Consider the following 20,871-nt stretch of genomic DNA (forward strand, 5'->3'; position numbering starts at 1 on the left):
ATAGTCAAAAGGGTGTGAACAGACAGTTTTCCAAAGGAGAAATCAATGTTATCAATAGTAATATGAAAAAAATGTTCCAAATCACTAGTGATTAGAGAAATGCAAATTAAAACAATTCTGAGGTACCATCTGACATCAATCAGAAATGACAAATGCTGGAGGGTATATGAAGAACAGAGACATTAATATACTGTAGTGGACTATTGATCTGGTCCAACCATTCTAGACAACAAATTGGAAGTATGCCCAAAAGTTAATAAAACTGTGCATACACTTTGACCCAATAATACTTCTACGAGGTCTGTGCCCCAAAGACTTCAAAGAAAAAGGAAGAGGACCTATCTATATGTACAAAAATATTTATAGCAGCTCTCTTTGTGGTGGCAAAGAATTAGAAATTGAGGGGATGTCCATCATTTGGAGAATGGCTAAACAAGTTGTGGTATATGATTGTGATGGAGTGCTAGTGTGCTATAAGAAATGATGAGGAGATGGTTTCAGAAAAAACATGACAAGACTTATATGAACTGATGCAAAGTGAAATGTGCTTAGTAACAGTAATGTTGTAATGATGATCAACCGTGAAAGACTTGGTTACTCTGATCAATACAATCATCCAAGACAATTCTAAAGAACTCATGATGAAAAAAATGCTCTCTACTCCAGAGAGAGGACTGATGAGCTCTGAATGCAAATGGAAGTCTAGTTTTCTCACTTTTTTTTTTTGCTTTTTTCCCCTGCAATATGGAGATATGTTTCACATGATTTCACATGTATAATTGGTATCATATTGCTTGCTTTCTCAGTGTGTGGGGAAGAGGAGGGGGGAGGGAGAGAATTTGGAACACAATTTTTTTAATGTTAAAAATAAAATAAAATTTTTTTAAATGTTAAAAATAAATAATGCTTTTTTTGCAAGCAAGAAAGAAAAGCATCTGGTAAATTCACTCACTCTGAGGTATCAGGGTGACATCAGGGCATCTGAAAGGAAAGACAAGGAGGAGTTTGTATCAGGCATCAAATCACCTTTCCCTAAAACCCAAAGGTACATAACTTGGGCCTTTAAACCCAAGAACTTTGGGAATAATGGAACCCTGCAGATTACCAGTCCTGCTTCCAGCCCAGGGTCTGCAGTCATCACTGAGGGCAACAATCATTCTGGAAAAATCCCACCCTCTACTTTTCCTTACAACCACTAACACCTGTCCACTAATGGGCAATGGGTACATACAAGAGCCCCTGGGGTGGGGGGGTAGTGCCAAATCACTGGTCCTGCTTCTAGCCCAGGCTGCTAGAGGAAATAGCCCCTCTCTCCCCTTCCAGATTAGTACTGGCCGCTGTTCCTGCAGCAGTTATGTCCTCAGCTCTGAAGACTCAGAAAGAAACCTCTCACCACTAAAGTCCTTGGTTCTGTCAAAAGGTTCAACATCAGAAACTGATAGGATTTGATTAGTGGAAATGACATTAATGAAGCTCCATTCCCATCTGCTTTGCTCCTACATCCTAAGGACCAAGGGACCTTTCCATCAGATGTCCTGAATGTAATTGTTCTCTCAATTAGAATGTAAGCTCCCTAAGAGCAGGGACTGTCTGACTTTTCTATTACTGAGATTGTCCTGTTACTGAGATATTCCTCTTTTTTTCCCCGAGATCTCTGCCACTGAATTGTAATGTAATTTCTAAATTGTAAACATAGTAATTATTTATTATTGATAATAAATATTATATATTTAATAAAATAAATGTTCAATATTTTATATTATATATAAATATAATATTCAATAAAATAAAAATTATTGATAATAATTATCAAAAAGAATCTAAAACAAAATTCTATGTAGGGAGAGGTTTTGCACTGGGAGAACAGAGCACCAAAGTCAAGGGTTTGGTTGCCAGTCATTCCCCAGGCTGTGAACCAGGAAAGAAGATGGACCAGAGAATGAAAGGCAATGAGGTCCTCTGCTTAATACTGTTCTTACTTACTTTCCTTTACAAGAGAACCTGAAAGAACATCCCAGTAAAGTGGACTTCATAGCCTCAGCCTCTACTGAGTATCTGGGAGCAAGAGAGGAAAAGAGACCCTAATTTGGTTTGGGAGGGACATGGGATCACCACCAGGGGTTAAAGGAGAGTCATAGGGCGGTAGGTGGCACAGTGAGTAAAGCACCGACCCCAGAGTCAGGAGGACCCAAGCTCGGTTCCGGCCTCAGACACTTAACACCCACACACACAAAAACTAGCCATGTAACCTTGGGCAAGTCAACCCCAATTGCCCTCCAAAAAGGCAAAATAAATAAATAAATAAATGAGAGTCACAAGAAATTTCTTTTTTAAAATAAATTTGCATGGATTTTTTTATTGTTGTTTTTATATTTCCTGGATTTGCCCTTGCATCCCTCCCCTTCTCCACTTCCAGAGAGCCATCCTTTATAGGGAAAATTAAAAAAAAAAAAGAGGGAGAATAATCCAACAAAACCAACTGATATATTAAAAGTTCTGACATGTGCATGATCACATGTCATGACATGTGATGACATGATCACATCCCGTTTCACCTACCACTTCATCATCTCTGAAAAATTGTATCTTTTCAAACATCTAATCTTGTTCTTCATGATTTTTTCACTTTTTAAGAAATTACTTGGGGAGGGGGGTTCTTTCCATTTACATTGTGGTAGTCATTATGTATATTGTTTTCCTGACTCTGCTTAACTTTGCCTTAGTTCATGTTAAGTCTTCTCTGTATTTATGACATTTGTCATTTCTTACAGCACAGTAAGATTTCCATAACAATCACATGCCACGACTTGTTTAGCCATTCCCTAGTCAATGGGCATTGACTTTGTTTCCCATTTTTTGCTACCATACACACACACACACAAAAGTGTTGCTATAAATATTTTGCTGTATATGGGGGCTTTTTTTTGGATAGTGACTTCCCGGGGTGGGGGGGCAGTGCATGGATATACATATGAGTGAAATCTCTAAGTCAAAAGTTAAGGACATTTTAGTCCCTTTATTTGCATAATTCCAAATGCAAGGAATTTCTAACCCCAAATCAGATAGTTGCCTGGGACCCCTGATTTTGAATCCACACCAAACACAGGGAATCAAAGCAACAGATTTAATCAACACTTGGGGAGCTCTGGTTGACTTTTTTTGGGTTGCCATGTTCTAGATGTTGTGACTTGTGGGCTTGGCTATGGACAAAAAAACGATCAGCTTGTCCTGGTCAAGGAAAGACTTTTAAATGACTGTATTAGTAACTGGACACTGAGAACCTAAGCTGGCTCAGAAGAACTCAAGCCCAGAAGATGATAGCAGAGAGAACTTTAACATCCATGTGTTAAACAGAAACAATCAGAAGAAAGAAAGAAGAAATACAATACTCAATAGAGAACAGACACCCGAAACCCAGCATAGACACAGAACCTTCCACAAAGAAGACACACCCATCAGTGTGACTCACAGAGAGTAAGATGAGCTGCTCACCAGGGGACAGCAGAGTGACGTCAGCAGCCGGAGATGTCAGAAGCCCTGCTGTGGTGGAAGTTTGAGTTGTCCGCCATACATGGACCCTTATGTATCCTTAAGGGTGTGCCGCTTCACATGTGTTCCTCAGTTATAAATGTTCCTGATGTGAGTGCCTGCTTTCACTAGTGGTGTGGCAAACGGTAGGACAAATGGAATGCTATATCTGATATTTTTTATTGTCACTTTCATCAACATGTATTTGATTATCTTTTAAATTATACATATATATATACACATATTTGTTCTGTTTTGAACTAAAATGTTCTCCCAGTTGTTGCTGTTCAGTCATGTCCAACTCTTCATAACCCCATATGGAGTTTTCATGGCAAAGAATGATTTGCTGTTTCCTTCTCCAATGGATTAAGGTAAACACAGGCTAAGTGACTTACCCAGGGTCACAGCTAGTGAGAGTCTGAGGCTGGGTTTGAACTCTAGTCTTCCTGACTCCAGGTCCAGTGAGCCATCTGGTTACTTCTGCCCTCCAGATTGTAGGTAATTAATACATGCAGCAGTGAGGGTTTGTGAGTTTATGGCTTCAAGTGGGGATTGACCTATAGAGAGCCTCAAATCTGGGGCAGCAGTCCTGGGGCCCATGTGTGAGAGAGAGAGTACCCCAGCTACACAAATCTACATTGTGTTAATAATTATAATATCTTACTTGCTCTGTCTCCTGGTTTCCTGCCTTTGAAAAGGGATATTAGGGAAAGGGGAATTGCTTTGCCAAAGGAATACATTACGAATAGTGAATTTCAGGCATGTGTTTTTAGGGGAAAGGTGGAAAAAGCTATCCAAATATGATCCGGGGCTGGAAGGGCCCTTGGACATTTTCTTAGTCCAAACTTTCATTTTATAGTTGAGGGAAGCTGAGGCATAGTTTCCTAATAATGATAATAACTAGGCTCTGAACCTGGGTTCACTAGTTCTCCTTCCACATTATATACCACACTTCATGTGAAGTCAGTCCTGCTGCACGTACCAAATGTGTGTCCAGGTTCGTGGCAGGACTCTGAGGCTCCCAGAATTGTAAGAAGAGCCAAATATGTGACCATTGCCAGGCAAAACAACAGAGTCATGCTGTGACTTTTCTTCCAATTCTGCCAGCCTCTGCTGCAGGGGCTCTCTCCATTCTGAGGCCTTCTGGGGCTGCTGTCCAAGGCTAACTACACACAGTCTAGCGATTCCCCCAGCATAGACGCTGTTTCTGTCTCTGAACATGTAGGCTTCATGCTCCTTCCAGCAAAACCTGCTTAGGAGACTTGAGAAAGGAAGAGGGAGATAAGATCACAGTTCATTTTACTGACCAATTCCCATTTTCTCCTGTTCACAAAGGGAGATCTTTATGATGTTAAGGCTGCCCCAGAAATGAGCAAATTATCTCTCGGAGAGCTCCAACTTACCCTGCTGGGTGTGGCTGCATGAACATTGCAAAATCCTGTGGACTAGGAAAAAACAAAAATCAAAACCAACTGATATCTTGTCTCAGTTTTTCACCACTTTTTCCGAGGCAGCCCAGGGTGTCTGTTTGGGTCTCAGACACATACTGTTCCAGTGACTGGTGAGCAGTCCTCAAAGAGGTAAGAACACCTGTCTTATATCAGGGGTCCTTGTATGCTGTTGGCTGGGAAGTATGAATCCCCCAGGATTTAGTAGTGGTCTGTGGAGAGTATAGACTCTGAGTATAGACTCACCTGCCTACACAGGGAAGTTGGTGGCTGGTAAAGGAGAGGGGCTGCTCTAAGGGAACCTTTTAAAGTCAAGAAAAGAATTCAGCCCCAGGAGTTTCTAAGGGAGCTGGCTAGTACCCAAGGTTACTCCCCTAGCTAGCAGGAAACAAGTTTATAGGGCCTGTGGCTTGGTTAACCTGGTATGGGATCCAGTCTGTGACTGGCAGACATCCTCTCCATTTCTGTCCTCTCCCCTGGCTAATAATACCTTCCTCCCCTCTGGAGAACTTTTACAGCTCTTGTGGAAACAGACAGGTTCTTTTAAAGGCTGACTTTATTGAAAATGTTGGTAAATTGGAAAGTTGAAGGATCATTCCCCCAGGAAATATTTGGGGTTCCCAAAGATGTAATTAACATTCTACTCTAGCAAACCCTTTAGAATCTCATAGACAGAAGTGAGAGAAGATCATTTTCTGATTAAATACTAATAATAGGGCTCATAATAAGTCACACTGTGTAATACCCCAGCGAATCTTAAGATATCAAGGTTTGAGTCCCATGGGAAGGCAGGTCCTATGTGTTACATGGCCTTAGGGCTCAATCCCCACCCTCTATATCCTTCGTATCTACTTATCTGGATAATTCCAGTAATATTATTAATAAAGCTAACTTTTACATAGCTCCTTTAAGGTCTGAAAAACACTTTACAAATATTATCTCATTTGATTCTCACAACAACCAAGGGAGGTAGGGGCTGCTGTTGTTCAGTCATGTCTGATTCTCAGTGACCCCATTTGGGGTTTTCTCTACAGAAATACTACAGTGATTTACCATTTCCTTCCTCAACTCATTTTTAGAGATGAGGAAACTGAGGCAAACAGGGTGAAGTGACTTGTTCAGGGTCACACAGCTAGTATGTGTCTGAGGCAGATTTTGAACTCAGGTCTTCCCAACTCCAGGACTCGTGCTCTACCCACAGTGCCATCTAGCTGCCCTTCTTTACCTTCTTTTTTTCCCAGAAGTATCAGAACTGGAGAAGAGAGGTTTAGCGGAAAGAATTCTGGACTTGGAATCAAGAGAAACCCTGGTTCTGGGACCATGAACAAGTCACTCTGCTTCTATGGGCCTCAGTTTCCTCATTTGGTAAAATGAGTTGGGCTCAATGATCTCCGAAGGCTCCGTCCAGCTCTAGCTTTCTGTCAGGATTCAAACCCAGGCCCCTGATTTCCAATGCAGTGTTCTTGCCACTCCTAAACTAGGAAAAAGTAGGTCCAGGTCAGCTCCAAGGTCCTAACCATCAGATTCCAGGGTTCTATGAATTGGGAAGGGGAAGGAAAGAAGCATTTTTAAGTACCTACTATGTACCTAGAACCATACTAAGGGCTTTACAAAGTTAATCTCATTTGATCTTCACAATAACCCTGGGAGATAAGTGCTATTATTAATCTGATTTTGCAGTTGAGGAAACAGACAAACAGAAGGTAAGTGATTTGCCCAGGGTCACCCAGTTCGTCTCTGAGGCCAAATTAGAACACAGGTCTTCCTGACTCCTGGCCCAGAGCTCTGTGGCGCTCCCTAAGTGGCCTCTGTAGAAACTATGTAGGCTGTAGGTAGAGTTATGAAGCTATAACTTTTCTTTGTTTCTAACCTAGAAAAGGAGTCCTCCATTTAAAAAGCAACTAATGAAGGAAAAGCAATCTTTTAGGATAAGAGGACTTGTCTGTCATGATGACAATGGTGAAAACAACATAAATAGACCAAAGAACTGAGATTTTTATCTGAGAGTTCTGGGTGTGGAAAGTCCTTTCGCTAGTACCAATTACAACCTTTCTATTGCTTGGTAGATTAGTCCTTGGGAGATGCCAGAGATACAGAATTCAGGGTCTCTGGAAGACCACAGCTCCAATCCCATTTCAGGCATTTATTAGGTCTTTAATCCTGGATGAGTCACTTTAATCTCTGTGGGCCTCATGCGTAAAATGGGAATTTAGAGTTCTCAGTTTATGACCCAATCAATCCAATGAGGAAAGACTATATGTAGTCAGATACCCTGGAAATGGGGAAGAGTCTAAGAAGAGGAGAATGGAGGGGCCAGCCTAGCTCAAGAAACCTTGACTGGAGAGAGCTAGGACCCCCTCCCACCTTCCCTCCCTCCCCTCCCCCACAGCAGTCAGTCTGGTGAAGCTGACAACGGAAAAGAATAATGAAAATTTGATTTGTAATCAATATTAAGATTTATAAATTAAGATATTAATTAACATAAACAATCATATCAATATAGTTGATATTAATAATGATGTCTAATTATTTGGCATGATATAATTCTATGCTTATATAATTAATGTTCATTAACAAAATGGTTAATTATAATGTAATATTAAGACAAGATTGGGAGCAGATACTTAAGATTTGTAGCATTCTTAAAATCTACTAGTTCCGAATTTTATTTTGCTTACAAGATAAATGTGTTTCTTTCCTTCGAAACAGAACACAAATCAAGTGTTTTGGATGGAATCTGCAGGAAGATGTAAAGTCTAAACTACATTGAAAGAGCAGTAAATGCTTAGATGTACAATCTGTCCTCCTTGTTAAGCTGAGGGCGACTTCTCAGGTCATGTTTTTGAAGAATGTGCTCATTTCACTTAGAGGCTCTGGACAGTAAAGAGGTCGTTTCCTGCCATTCAAGATCACTGAAATCTATCCAAGGATTCCAGGGGGATTCTGGGTGAAGGGTCCCTTGTTGTAGAGGGGTCATAGATGTAGAGCTGAAAGGGCCATCTGGGCCAGTCCTCTCATCCTACAAATGAGAAAGCTTAAGCCCAGACAGGACAAGTCACTTGCCTGAAGTCACACAGGATTAAGAAGCAGAGGGGACTTCAAGATGGGGTTGTTTGTCTGAATTCAGGGCTCTCTCCATGACACTGGGATCCCCTCCTCTTCCTAGATGAAGGGACTGAGGCCCAAAGTCAAGGATGATAGAAGTTGGGCCAGAGCCCAGGCCTCCTTCCTCCCATTCCAGGGAGGCCACCCACTGCTCCCCATTGCCCACCTCACAGAAAAGGTTAGGGTCCAGCTCTCAGCCACTCAGTGCCTGAGCTGGCTTTGGCTGGGGGCAGGGAAAGTGACTGGCCCTTGGGTCCTGATGAACTCTGGCCTTATTCTGCAGCAGTTAAATTTAGAAAGGAGCCAGCCTGCCCACCTGCCCATCTGCCCGCCCACTCCTTGGAGACTGCATTCCACACAGCTGCCACTTGAATCTAAATATATTTAGGAGGTTCTAAAGAGGGCCTGAGGCCAAGGTTACAAGCAACTGGCTGTGGGGCCTTTCCCTGGGGGGCTTCCGGAGCTCCCTTCAATACCAGCAGAGAGCAAGGGAGAATAGAGAGAGCTCTGGACCTGCAGGCAGGAAATTTCCAGTTCAAATTCTATTAGCTTTGTGATGCTGGGTCAATCACTACTGGTGTGTGTAGCACCAGCTCTGATATTTACTTCCTGAGTGACCTTGAGCATGGTGTTTGACCCCTTAGCAGCCTGGACAGCTCTCTCACACTAGGACTGGATAAAAAACCAACAAAAAATCACCCAGAACCTTGGATTCTGAGTAATTTGTTGTCATTATGTATTTTCTCAATCAATGGTTAAAGATCCTCACTGGGGCAGAGTGGACAGTGAGGGGAGTCAGGAAGACTGTTCAACCCTTAACCCAAGACACTTGCTAGCGCTGTGTCCCTGGGCAAGTCCCTAGTATCAGTATCCCAGGGGTACTGGGGGACTCAAACATGAACATATTTCAAGAACTTTGCCAATCTTAAAGCAGTATAGAATTGTTAGCTATTATTACTATTATACCAATGAACCCCGCCCCCAATTCCTAATTACTTATAGATGTGCCTGTTGTCTCTCCCGATGGAATAGAGGTTTCTTGAGGGCAGGGACTGTTGAATTTTTGTCTTTATATCCCCAGCACATAGCACACATAGTGCTGGGTGCACACAGTAGGTAGTAAATGAATGCTTGCTAATTGATTGGATAGTAGACTTGGAAGTGATAGGGGCTCAGATGCTGTCTAGCCCAATCCCTTAGAATATTCCTGACCTTGAGCTCAGCGCCCTAGCCCTGTGGGAGATAGGTCAGATCAAACAGGCCAGATGGTACCAGGCTGTGGAAGGCCTTGGAAGCCAGGAAGGGCAAAAACTATGCTTGCTGCCAGCAGTGGGGAGGGAGGCTTTCTGGGTGTCACAGTTTCGGATGTAATTTCTCCTGGTTCCAGAACACAAACCATCTGGGCCTTCCTGGGCCAGCCCTAGCCCCAGCCCCAGAGGCAGCCCCAAGGAACTAGCTCTCTCTGTCTCTCTTTCTGTCTCTGTCTCTGTCTCTCTCCCTGTCTCTCTGTGTCTCTCTGTCTCTGTCTCTGTCTCTCTCTGTCTTTCTGTCTCTCTCTCTGTCTCTGTCTCTCTGTCTGTCTCTCTCTCTCTGTCTCTCCCCCCCACACTTTGTAAACAGAGATGCCCTTGCTCTCACACCTGGAGAAACAGGTTTGGGGCTTCAGGCTTCAGGAGCTGGCTCTGGTCCCACCAATTTCTAAGCCACCCCAGGTACCTGAGAGCTCTGCCTGCCCCAAGAGGGGCCCCTTTTCCTTTCTCTCCTCTTTCCCCTTTTACTCCCTCTCCTCCTTCTTCCCCCTCCCCCTCTCTTTCTCTTCCCCTCCACTCCATTCTCCTGCCCTCCTCTATCCTTCTGTCTCCTCATCTTTCCTCCTTTCCCCTCCCCTCTCCTCCCTTTCTTTCCCCTTTCCCCTCCTCGTATTCCTTCCCTTTCCCTTCTCTCCCCTCTCCTTTCCTTCTTTCCTTTTCCCCCCTTCTTCCCTGCCCCTCTCCTCCCCTTCTTTCCTCTTTCCTTCCCTTTCTTCTCCCTTTCCCCAGCTTCTCTTACCCTTTCCCTCACCCTTTCTCTTTCTTCTCCTCCCCTCCCCTCTCCTCCCCTTCTTTTCCTTTCTCCTGCTTCCCTTCCCCTCCCAGATATATCACACAACAACAACAACCCCTTCCTATCCAAGCTGACAGGACAAGACCACATGAATCTTAAGTCAGAAGACTTGAGTCCAAATCCTAGATCTGCTCCTACCAATCTATGTGACCTTGTATAAGTCACTTCATCTATCTTTGCCTCATTTTCCTCCTCTCTAAAATTAGGGGCTTGACATAGAGGGCCCCTAAGGTCCCTTCCTGCTCTAAGATCCATGGTTCCAAGGCACAAGGGGAGGCAGAATGCACTGTACAATAGGGTCCTAACAAGCTGTATGTAACTAGATGACCCTTAAGGTCCCTTCCTGCTCAAAATCCCATGATTCCTCACTTTGAGAACCACAGCCACAGTGCTGAGAGCTGCAGGTCTGGAGTCACAGGATCTCCATCTGAAGACCACCTCTGACACTAATTCCCTGTGTGACTGGTTCTCATTCCCCTTTTCTCGCCTTAGATTTCCCCTCTATAAAATGAGGGGAGCACTTTAAAGTAATTGCTGCAACCGCGTAAATGAAAAGATTAGAAAAAGGGACTGGACACTGAGGATCTGAAAAAAAAAACCAGATTGGTCCTAAAGAATAAAAAATAAAACAGATCAATCTCTCTCCTCTTTGTAGAGAGGTGGGGAATCACCGGGGCAGAGTGCTACATACATTGTCAGACCTTGTCACATGTTGGGTGTTTTGATTTAACTGTCTTTTTTTGTTACAAGAGAGGATTCATCTTGGGAATTGGATGAAGTATTTCAGAAATGACTGGGTTATCAAAACAAAAGACATCAACAAAATAGTTTAAAATAAAATCAAATGAGGTGTGTGGACTAGATGACCCTGGGAAGGAGATGCTACTATTGTCACCCCCATTTTACAGATGAGGAAACTGAGGCAGACAGAATATAAGTGACTTGCCCAAGGTCACATAGCTACTATGTGTCTGAGGTCACATTTGAACTCAGGTCTTCACTACTGGTCTAGAACTCTAATCCCTGCAACACCTAGGTGCTATGTTTCTGTACATCTATGTACTCTTTTAAAAAAAAATAATTTTGTTATTATTTTTGTGGAGTAGATCCTAATTCCTTAGTACAATATTATTTCTTCTTCATGAGTTATTAGGACCAAAGGTGGCTAACCTGATCATGAGCCTTTCCAAATTTAAGCTGGTCTGGGGATAATGGAAACATTTGCTTTCTGTCAAGCCAGTATCTGAAGCCAGAACTGTCAGGGTTTATGTTCTGCTGAAAGAGCCTCACCCAGTGTCAACTACAAACTTCAATAATGTATCGAAGAAAGACTTGTTATATGGATTTGGGGGGCTAGACTGGGAATCTAACCTTTGTAACGTTGTTTCTAAAGGAAAATAGACTTCAAGTTCCAAACTATTTCATTTATCCAAACAACTATCTTACAAATCAATTTCTGGTATACGCTGATTTAAAAGGTCTATTTTTTAATTATAGACTTAAATACATAATAAGAAAAGAAAAAGAAACATTATAAACTTAAATATAAAATAAGAAAAGAAAAAAAGCCACGAAATTTCCATTTCAAGAGTGTTGTGAGTTGTCTGTCTTTACTTTGCTTCCTCATAAGTTTTCTTTTATTCTTTGCTGTAGCCTTTTTACTTCGTTCTTTTTCCCTTCCCCCCCCCCCCACCAAAGGCTATAATTATGTGTGGATATATTTATATACATATATGGGCCTATACATACACATATACAAATATACACATACATACATAATATATAAATATGTTCTTTCCCAACAGATTCTACTCCTAATCATTGTTTTCTGTTTTCTTTTTTAAAGCGAGAAATATAATTTCTTTCACCTCAACTCACCTAGACAAGCCACATAGGAAAAAAATTATGGAAGGCCTTCTTAATACCATTACTCTAAAGTTCTGGAAATGCAAACAAGGTATGACTTTCCTTTTATCAAGTTGGCTGAATATTGTCCAGACTTCGAATAATTCAACATTATCCAGACTTGAAATAATTTCACAGTACGCAGTCCCAGAGTAATTTAACATTATCTAGACTTGGAATAGTCCAAATCTAGAATGATTCAACATTATCAAGTCCTGGAAATGAGGGCCATCACCCTTTAGTCCTCAGTTTACTTGTTCTCATGACTCAATCTCCAAATGGTGGGAGAGTTTGGATGAGGGAGGGTGGTGTCTGAATGTCAGAGCTGGAAGGACCCAGTTCATTTCAACTAATTCGATTCAACAGTCATGTAATGAAGCACTTACCTTGTGTTAGGCTCTGTTTAAGGTTCTGAGATTACAAACACAAAAATGAATTATTCTCTACCGTCAAGATGCTTACATTTTTCTTTGGAGACACAATATGTATCCCACCCCAGACAAGGAAATAGAGTTAGAATTCTCAGCTCAGTTATGAAGCTTTCTAAAGCTCTCCTCCTGCCCCTTTCCCTGGGTTTGAGGAAATGGGGCAGTTTGGCCTTATGGCCTCTCACCTGCCTAAGAAAACTCAGTCATGCTGGAGTCTAGTGGCTCTCAAATATTTTGGTCTCAGGTCTCCTTATACTCTTAAAAATTATCGAGGACTCTGGCCCAGATCTTTTTCTTTCTGTGAGTTATAACTACAGATATTTGCTGTATTAGAAACTATAATATCCTTATATATATAGTCTGGGTCTCCTAGGCCCCCCTCAGGGGGCTCACAGGGACCTTTGGTGTCTAGTCAAGAGTCTCCTGTGATCTCAGGATGTGTGAAGCTCTATCAGATCACACCAGCAGGCCCTGCTAAGGTCACTGTCCTAGGGGATAGATACAGCAGAACCACTGCTCTGAGGAAGGCAGGTGATGGTACTGGGAGGAAGCAGGAGCTGATGAGGACCCCAAAGACCAGATCAACTTCACATCAAACTCTAGAGATAGAAGGGATCTCCAAGACTATCTAGAGACCCCATTATTTAAGTAAGAGGAAACTGAGGTTTAGAATACTGAAGTGACTTGGATAAGGTCACACAGGATAACAAAGGCAAGATTTGAACCCAGTACCTTTGATCCCAAAATCAGCTCTTCCCACTAAGTTTTGCTTAGGGATGACTCCAGGGAGAGAGACTGAAAAGCACAGGGAAGGGAACACGGAACTCTGTGGGGGGATGGGAAAAATAGGGCTTAGAGTTTTAACAAGATCATAGATGTAGCTCTAGACATGGAAGGGACCGCAGAGTCAACTCCCTCATTTTTGCAGATGGGGGAACTGAGGCCGGGTGCTACGTGATGGAGGGATAACACCTCTCTGTAGCTACCTTCACCCTTCGTGCAAAAAAAAAAACCCAAGCCCCAAATATTTCCTTTTTCTATACCGACAGGATTTTTTCATTTTTACATCACTTAAAGCAATGATCATCTAAATTTCTTATCTGACAGATGAGGACACTGAGACCCAGAGAGATCAAGTCACACGGATCTGGCCCCCAGTATCATCATCACTCATTAGATGTCAATGGGCAGAAAGAACTCTGGAAACATGAATATGAATCCTGGCTCTGACCTCTGCCACTACGCGGCCTGGGCCAGTCACTGTACATGGTTGGGTCTGGCTTTCTTATCATATAAACCAGGGGAAATAATATTTGCTTTCTCTCCCTTCCAGAGTTATTGTGATTCATGTGTTTGCATCACATTATAAACCTTGAGCACTAGCGGAATGGGAGCTATTATCCTGAGAGTCCCCTGGAGACCATGCTCTCATTTCTCAGCACTCCAAGGTTTACAAAACACTTTATCACAACAACTCTGGGAGGAAGAGAGAGCAAGTCTTATTTCCCCTGGTCTATATGTTAGAAAAGCCAGACCCAGACATATCCAATGACTTTCCCAGGGTCACACAGCTGGTAGAGGTCAGAGCTAGGATTCAAATCCAAGGTTCCAACATTTTTTAGAGACCAGAGTCCCCACCCTGAGAGGTACCACTCTGGACCCAGAATCACAGAATGTCAGAGTTGGGAGGGACTTTAAAATATGGACTGTCTGAAGTGGGAGGGGCCTGAAAACAGGGAATGTCAGAGGTGGGAGGGACCCTTAGAGCATGGAACGTTAGAAGGGAGAGCGGCTTTAGAGACTATTTACTCAAACTCCCTCATTTTGCAGCTTGTATAACTGAGGATCTGAAAGATTGAATGATGGATAATAATGACAACTTAAATTTCCATAGTTTCTTAGGGTCTGCAGAGCACTTTTCCTCACAACAGTCCTGGGAGATTCAAATAAGTATTGGGAGTATCGTCCCATTTCACAGTTGAAGACACTGAGATTTGGACAGGTCTTGGTCAGTTACCAAGAGAGCGGCTGGTAGAATAGAGATCAGAAGAAAGCGAGACCCCTACCATGTTCTTCTTCTTCCACTAGAAAACCACAACCTTTCACCTGTCACGTCTGAGGATCTGCCAGACTCCAAGAGCATGAAAGAGCTGATGCAGAATGAGCTCTTTGAAGACAAAGCTTGGGAGAGATTCTTTGCTGATTCTGCCTCAAAAAGGTGACTGGTGCAGGGTGCTGGTGTCCCTAAGGAGGCTCGTAGGGTGACTCCCTATAGCTGCCCTCTCTACTAGGCAGAAATCTCAGTGGTAAAGCCTGGGCTAGTGGAAAGGACACTGGATTTAGCCAGAGGATTTGACTTGGAATCCTTTCTGCTATATCTACTACTTCCTATGTGTATGGCCTTGGGCTAGTCACTTCCATGACTCAGTGGCCTCATCTGTAAAAGAAGAGGGTGGACTAAATGACCTTTTAAAGTTCCCTAAGCACCAGATCTTCTGACTCTAGGGCAGGGACCATGACTTCATAGCTCCCCAATGCCTAGTTAGCTTAGGGCTGTACACATACATCATAGGTAGACTGAATGACACTTCTGGGCTGTTCTCTCTGACTGTCATAACAATGGTATTTCCATAGTATTCTAAGTTTTGTAAAGCTCTTTACCCACATTATCACACCAAAGTCTCGTAACAATCCTGGGAGGCAGGTGCTATGAATGTTACTATGCCCATTGGAGAGATGTAGAAACAGGCTCTGAATGGTGAAGCAAGTCACCACAAAATCTGAATCTCAAGCAGTCAAAAGGTTTCAGAGTTACATCCAGGTTTAAGTGACGATGTTCTTGAACCTGCACAGGCAAAGGTGACCGAGCAAGACATTTGTGATCATGTGTCCAGTGGGGTGTCCCATTGGATGACTGAGGTTGAATGGCTTCACATGGGACCCAGCTGCAGCCCACAGCGAACATCACGTAGTGAAAGAAGGACGATTCAGTAGAAATGCATCTCGGTTTGAAGGCAGAAAGTCTGCCTTCGAATGCTCCCTCTGCTACTCATTAGCTGTGTGGAGGTGGAGAAGTCCTCTGCTTCTCAATCTCAGTTTCCTCGCCTGCGAGGTCTTCATGACCTGTAAGGAACCTTCCAGCACTAAATATCTGTGATGAATTTCTCCGTCCTTTTCCTTCTGCCTGAATATTTGTAGTCTCATTGAACCAGGTCTCCATCTCATAATTTGTCAGTAGGTGTCACCATCAGGCATACCACACACTCATATGGGCACCATTCTGTTAGGTTTGGGTCCCTAGGTTCCATAGCACAAATAGGTGCTAATAATAGCTCATTTATAGAGTGCTTCAAGGTTTTCAAAGAGTCTTACAAATATCCCGTTTTATCCTCACAATAACTCTGACAAAGAGATGCTATCATTATCTTCATTTTACAGATGAGGAAACTGAGGCCAAGGAAAGGTAAGTGATTTGTCCAGGTCACAGAAGTAGTGGTATCTGAACCCACTCCTTGATAGTGTTTTGCCCTCTAACAGTCACAGAGAGTAAGTTGAATTCTTTTTCTGCGTGATAAATCTTCACATACTTTAAAATAACTTTTATTTTATGTTTTATTTAACTTTATTTTTATTTAACTTTTATTTTATGTTTTTAGAACATGTAATATCGGAGCTAGAAGGCACCTAAGAACCTAGAATGATGAGTTAGCAGGGACCCTAGAACAGGGAATGGCAGAGCTGGGAGAAACCTTAGAACAGGGAATGGCAGAGCCAGCAGGGGCCTTAGGACAGTGAATGTCAGAGTTCAGAGGGACCAGAGTCTTCCTTTCTCCAGAAATAGTCACCGGATGTCATGGTGTTGCACCATCTTGGTCAACTTTTTTTCCAAAATGAAGTGCCCCCAAGGGAGAACAATGTCTCAGATTTGGTCTGATGGGTACAAAGAATACCATAATTTTTTCTTCCTCATTGGCCTTGAATGATACAGCCCAGGATCACAACCCACCTTGCCACACCCTTGTCCAATGCCATGGCACAGTGTGGCAGTGACTCTGGATTCTTAGCTATTATATTAACAGAACATGAGCTCCCGCAGGACTTTTCTAAGCTGGACATACTTTGATTATCGGACAGATTCTCCATCTGTTGTCCAAGGACCCACTCAGCCAAGTATGAAGAGATTCAACACTGAGTTGATCACAGGTTGAAAATGAACATGAATATGAAGCAATAAACAAAATGAAAACTCATATTTAGAGAGGCACTTGAGGACTCGACACCATCAATCGATCAGTCACTTATTGAATATTTACTATGTGCATCTACTAAGTTGGCATAGTGGATAAAACACTGGGCCTTGGGGGCAGAAAGACCTGAGTTCAAATCCTGTCTCAAATACTCAATGTGTGACTCTGGAAAAGTCACTTGACTCTTCCAGACTCAATTTTTTCATCTATAAAATGAGTGGATTGAATTTGATGATACCTAAGGGCCTTTTCAATTATAAATCTATGGTCCTATAAAATTACATCCCAGCTCTGTTATCTAACATGTTACCTCTCCCTCCTAGCTTCATATTCACTGACAATTGGATAACCATCCATCTGCTCCTTCCCCAGTCACTGATAAAAAGCAGTCATTCTTGTTCAAGAATGATATTATTAATTACCACACTAACTTAAGTTGCTCAAGAGTCATGATGTGCTTTCAGTGTAAATCAAGAATGAAGTTCAGAGATAAAAGAAGAGAATGCCAGGGCCCAGAAAGAAGAGGGGGGAGGGGAGAAGAAAGAAGAAAAAGACAGAGATAGAGACAGTGAAAGACACACAAAGAGAAAGACAAAATGTGTGTGTGACAGACAGAGAGACAGAGAGAGAGAGGGAGAGAGAGAGAGAGAGAGAGACAGAGAGAGAGAGAGAGAGAGAGAGAGAGAGAGAGAGAGAGAGAGAGAGAGAGAGAGAGAGAGAGAGAGAGAGAGAGAGAGAGAGAGAGAGAGAGAGAGAGAGAGAGAGAGAGAGAGAGAGAGAGAGAAAGAGAGAGAGAGAGAGAGAGAGAGAGAGAGAGAGAGAGAGAGAGAGAACTTTACAATGGAGAGAACAGCTAGCTGAATTCAATTCAAATCGATGTGCATTTATTAACCATCTACTATTTTCTAGGGATTGGGGATACAAAGACAAAACTGAATCAGCCCTGCCCTCAAGAAGTTTACATTTTATCAGGGAAAATGATGTGTACACAAATAGGTAAATACGAAATACATAAAAAGTTCCACCTCTCACAATACTGACTGTGTAGCTCTGGGCAAGTCATTTACCTCTCAGTGCCTCTCCAGGAAATCCTCTGAGCCTGCATAGAGAAGGTACCTCCATTGGCAGAGGGAATTTCCTCTTGATGGGAGTTCTTCATATCAGTGGCATTACTGGTCCTGTTCCTCTGCAGTATATGCCAGCTGCTGGGGATACAAAGACTGAAATGAAATGGGGAGCTTTGTGGCACCCCAAGCGATGCCTCAGCTAGCAGCAGATGTCAGCTGAAGGCTGAGTGAACTTGGGCATCAGGCTGAACCTTTCAGAGGTTTTCATTCAATTCAAAGCAGCATACATTTCAAAATATCTGTGCTGGGGGCTCTGTGCTGTAGAGTTTTAGATAACATAGAGCTCAGAGTCTAGTGTAAAGGCAGAGGGAAGGTATCCCTCTCCCCACCTCCTTGGTCTGCTCTTAAGAAAAAGGACACCAGGTCCCCACTCCCTACCTCATATTCTCCCCCAAGGAAGCAATCGTCTCTTTGCTCAGGTAGACAGAATTGACTTCTCCTTCGAAAGAGAAATTATTTGAAATTGGAGTGTGTCCTTACAGAGCTGGAAGCGAGCCCCAAAGATTAAGCCCTTTAGCTTTCAAAATTCTCCTTAATAGACTGTAAGCTCCTTGAGGTCAGGGACTGTGTCTTCCTTCCCCCAGAGTCCAGCACGCTGCTTTGCATGAAGAGGATCCTTGGTTTAGAGATGAAAGGGACCTTAATGTTCATTTAGTCCTACCATATCACTTCACAGATGTGAAACCTGGAAACCAGAGAAGGGAATTCCAGTAAATTATAACCTTCCTGAGGACAGGGACTTGTGTTTGTTTTTGTAACTGTAGTGCCTGAAGCATGGTTGGTGCTTAATTAATGCTTGACCCATTGACTGAAGAGGTCAAAACTGGAACTTCAGAGTATCAATCAAATGCTCTTTCCTCTGTTCCGTGGTCCCTCCAATGCCCAGGACTCAGGAGGATTCCCATTTCTGACAGACTTCTTTCATGCTCTGAAATTCTGTGATCTGAATAAAGAAAATCAATGTTTTTGTTATTTGGACAGTGAAGCAACTCACAGTGCATAACGGGCCAGGATTGGACTTAGAAAACCTGAGTTCAAATCCAGTCTCAGATATTTATTAGCTATGTGACCCTGACTTAACCACTGTTTGCCTCAGTTTCCTTATCTGTAAAATGGGGATCATAACAGTCTCTCCTTCCTAGGGCAACTGTGAGGCTCAAATGAGATAACAATTGCAGAGGGCTAGTGCCTGGAACACAACAGGGGCTAGACAAATGTTAGTTTTTACTATTAATATCATCATCACCAATCATTTGACTTCAATCATTCACAGGGAAGAGGCCAATGTGCTCTACGAGACCTTTTGTGGGTTATATGGAGACACGTTGCCTGATGACACCATTGAGCAAGATGATGGCCTCTCAGCTGAGGACAAAATCTTTCTGAAAGAGTTTCCTGGGAAGAAGATGGAGCTAGAGGCGCGTATCCAAAGCCTCCATGCTGTAGCAGACCAAGTCGACAAGACCCACAAGAAATGCATCATCACCAATGTGGTAGCAAGCTCCACCAGCGCCCTCTCTGGTTTCATGAGTATCCTGGGCTTGGCTCTTGCACCAGTCACTGCAGGAGGAAGCTTGGTCCTCTCTGCTTCTGGGATTGGCTTGGGGGCCGTAGCTGCCATCACCAGCCTTTCCTCAAGTGTCATTGAGCAAGCCAGCAATTCAGCAGCCAGAGAGCGAGTGAGCAACCATAAGGGGACCAAGGGACAGGCAGCTGTGGCGGTGATGTGGAAGGAGGCACCCCAACTTATTTCTGTTGCTCAGAAGTGTGTTTCTATGGGTAACCAAGTCATGGAAGAAATAAGAAAGAACATCCGTGCTTTTCGCTTGGCTAAAGCCAATCCACGCTTAACCACAACTGCCAAAAACTTCATGACCAATGGGTATCTCTCAACCTGGAATGCCCGGAAGGTGGAGAAGGCCTTTGGTGGTACAACCCTAGCCATGACCAAAAGCTCCAGGATGATGAGCGCCATTTCAGCAGGTGCACTGTCTGTGGTGGACATAATTACCTTCATTCATGATCTGAACCATTTACTGGAGGGGGCAAAGGCTGAAATGGCAGAAGAACTTAGGGAACAGGCTCAAGAGGTGGAAAGGGAACTTGGGAAGCTTTCTCAGGCCTATAAGAATCTGTTGGATATCATCACCCTGCAGGGCAACAGAGCAGGGAAAGCTGTGGGTGATGAGGCCAGGTCAGCTCAATAGGGACACAAAAAGTGCCTGTCTTTAGGTTAAGATTTAAGGGATGTTCAGCCCACAGAGTACAGCTGAAAATTCAGACACTTCTTAGTTCAGACACTGTGCTAGGACCAGGGACAGCCTTATTGGCATTCACACCTGGTCAAGAAATGACCAATGAATTTTTGTCAGCATTATTGGTTTCCATTCTTTTCTCTCTCTCTCTCTGTCTCTCTCCCTCCACACACACACACACGTATGTGTATATACTGTATACACTAATTCTTTTTGTTTTTACTTTAAAAAAATACTTTATTAACTTCTGATTTACATCATTCGTTTCCGCCAAATTTTGGGTTACAAATTTTCTCCCTGCTTTTCCTCCACCCACCGCCCCAAAATAGCAGTCCCACAGGATATCCCCCCCTCTCCAATCTGCTCTCTCCCATATTTTGTCCCATACCCCTTTTGACTTTTCCAGTGGATCTCTATGCCTCAGTGCCTGTATATCTTATTTCCCAATCACATGTAAGATGGTATTAATAATAGTATATATATATATATACATATATACACACACATATATATGTACATATATACATATATTTGAATATTTTATTTTAAAGCTTTCAATTCCAGATTCATTCCCTTCCTCCTTGTCACCCACCCTTACTGGGAAGATAAGCAATTCAATATAGGTTGTACATGTGTGACTAATGCAAAACAATAACATAGTAGATATATTGTAAAAGACTGACTATATTTCCCTCCCTCCTATCCCACCTCCCACTTGTTCTATT

The 20,871-nt window shown here is 42.8% G+C and overlaps 1 protein-coding gene across 6 annotated transcripts; it reads left to right on the forward strand.

The window, feature by feature from the left end:
• Positions 1–3,475: 3,475 nt before the first annotated feature.
• Positions 3,476–20,858, forward strand: LOC138156626 (apolipoprotein L5-like). 6 transcript variants are annotated; one of them, XM_069082043.1, is made up of 6 exons: positions 3,476–3,674; positions 4,864–5,108; positions 12,031–12,141; positions 14,606–14,735; positions 17,674–17,760; positions 19,165–20,858. In XM_069082043.1, the coding sequence occupies exons 3-6, from the start codon at positions 12,090–12,092 to the stop codon at positions 20,096–20,098; spliced, it is 1,203 nt and encodes a 400-aa protein (XP_068938144.1). In that variant the 5' UTR covers positions 3,476–3,674; positions 4,864–5,108; positions 12,031–12,089; the 3' UTR covers positions 20,099–20,858. The 6 variants fall into 6 exon arrangements, with proteins under 6 accessions (XP_068938144.1, XP_068938146.1, XP_068938148.1 ...); XM_069082045.1 differs by lacking the exon at positions 4,864–5,108; XM_069082046.1 differs by lacking the exon at positions 17,674–17,760 and having other exon boundaries at positions 3,477–3,674.
• Positions 20,859–20,871: the final 13 nt, after the last annotated feature.

The sequence above is a fragment of the Petaurus breviceps genome, unplaced genomic scaffold, assembly GCF_028583685.1.
Source record: "Petaurus breviceps papuanus isolate PSGF00001 unplaced genomic scaffold, PetGlider_PUasm1.0 156, whole genome shotgun sequence".
NCBI classification, from domain to species: domain Eukaryota; kingdom Metazoa; phylum Chordata; class Mammalia; order Diprotodontia; family Petauridae; genus Petaurus; species Petaurus breviceps.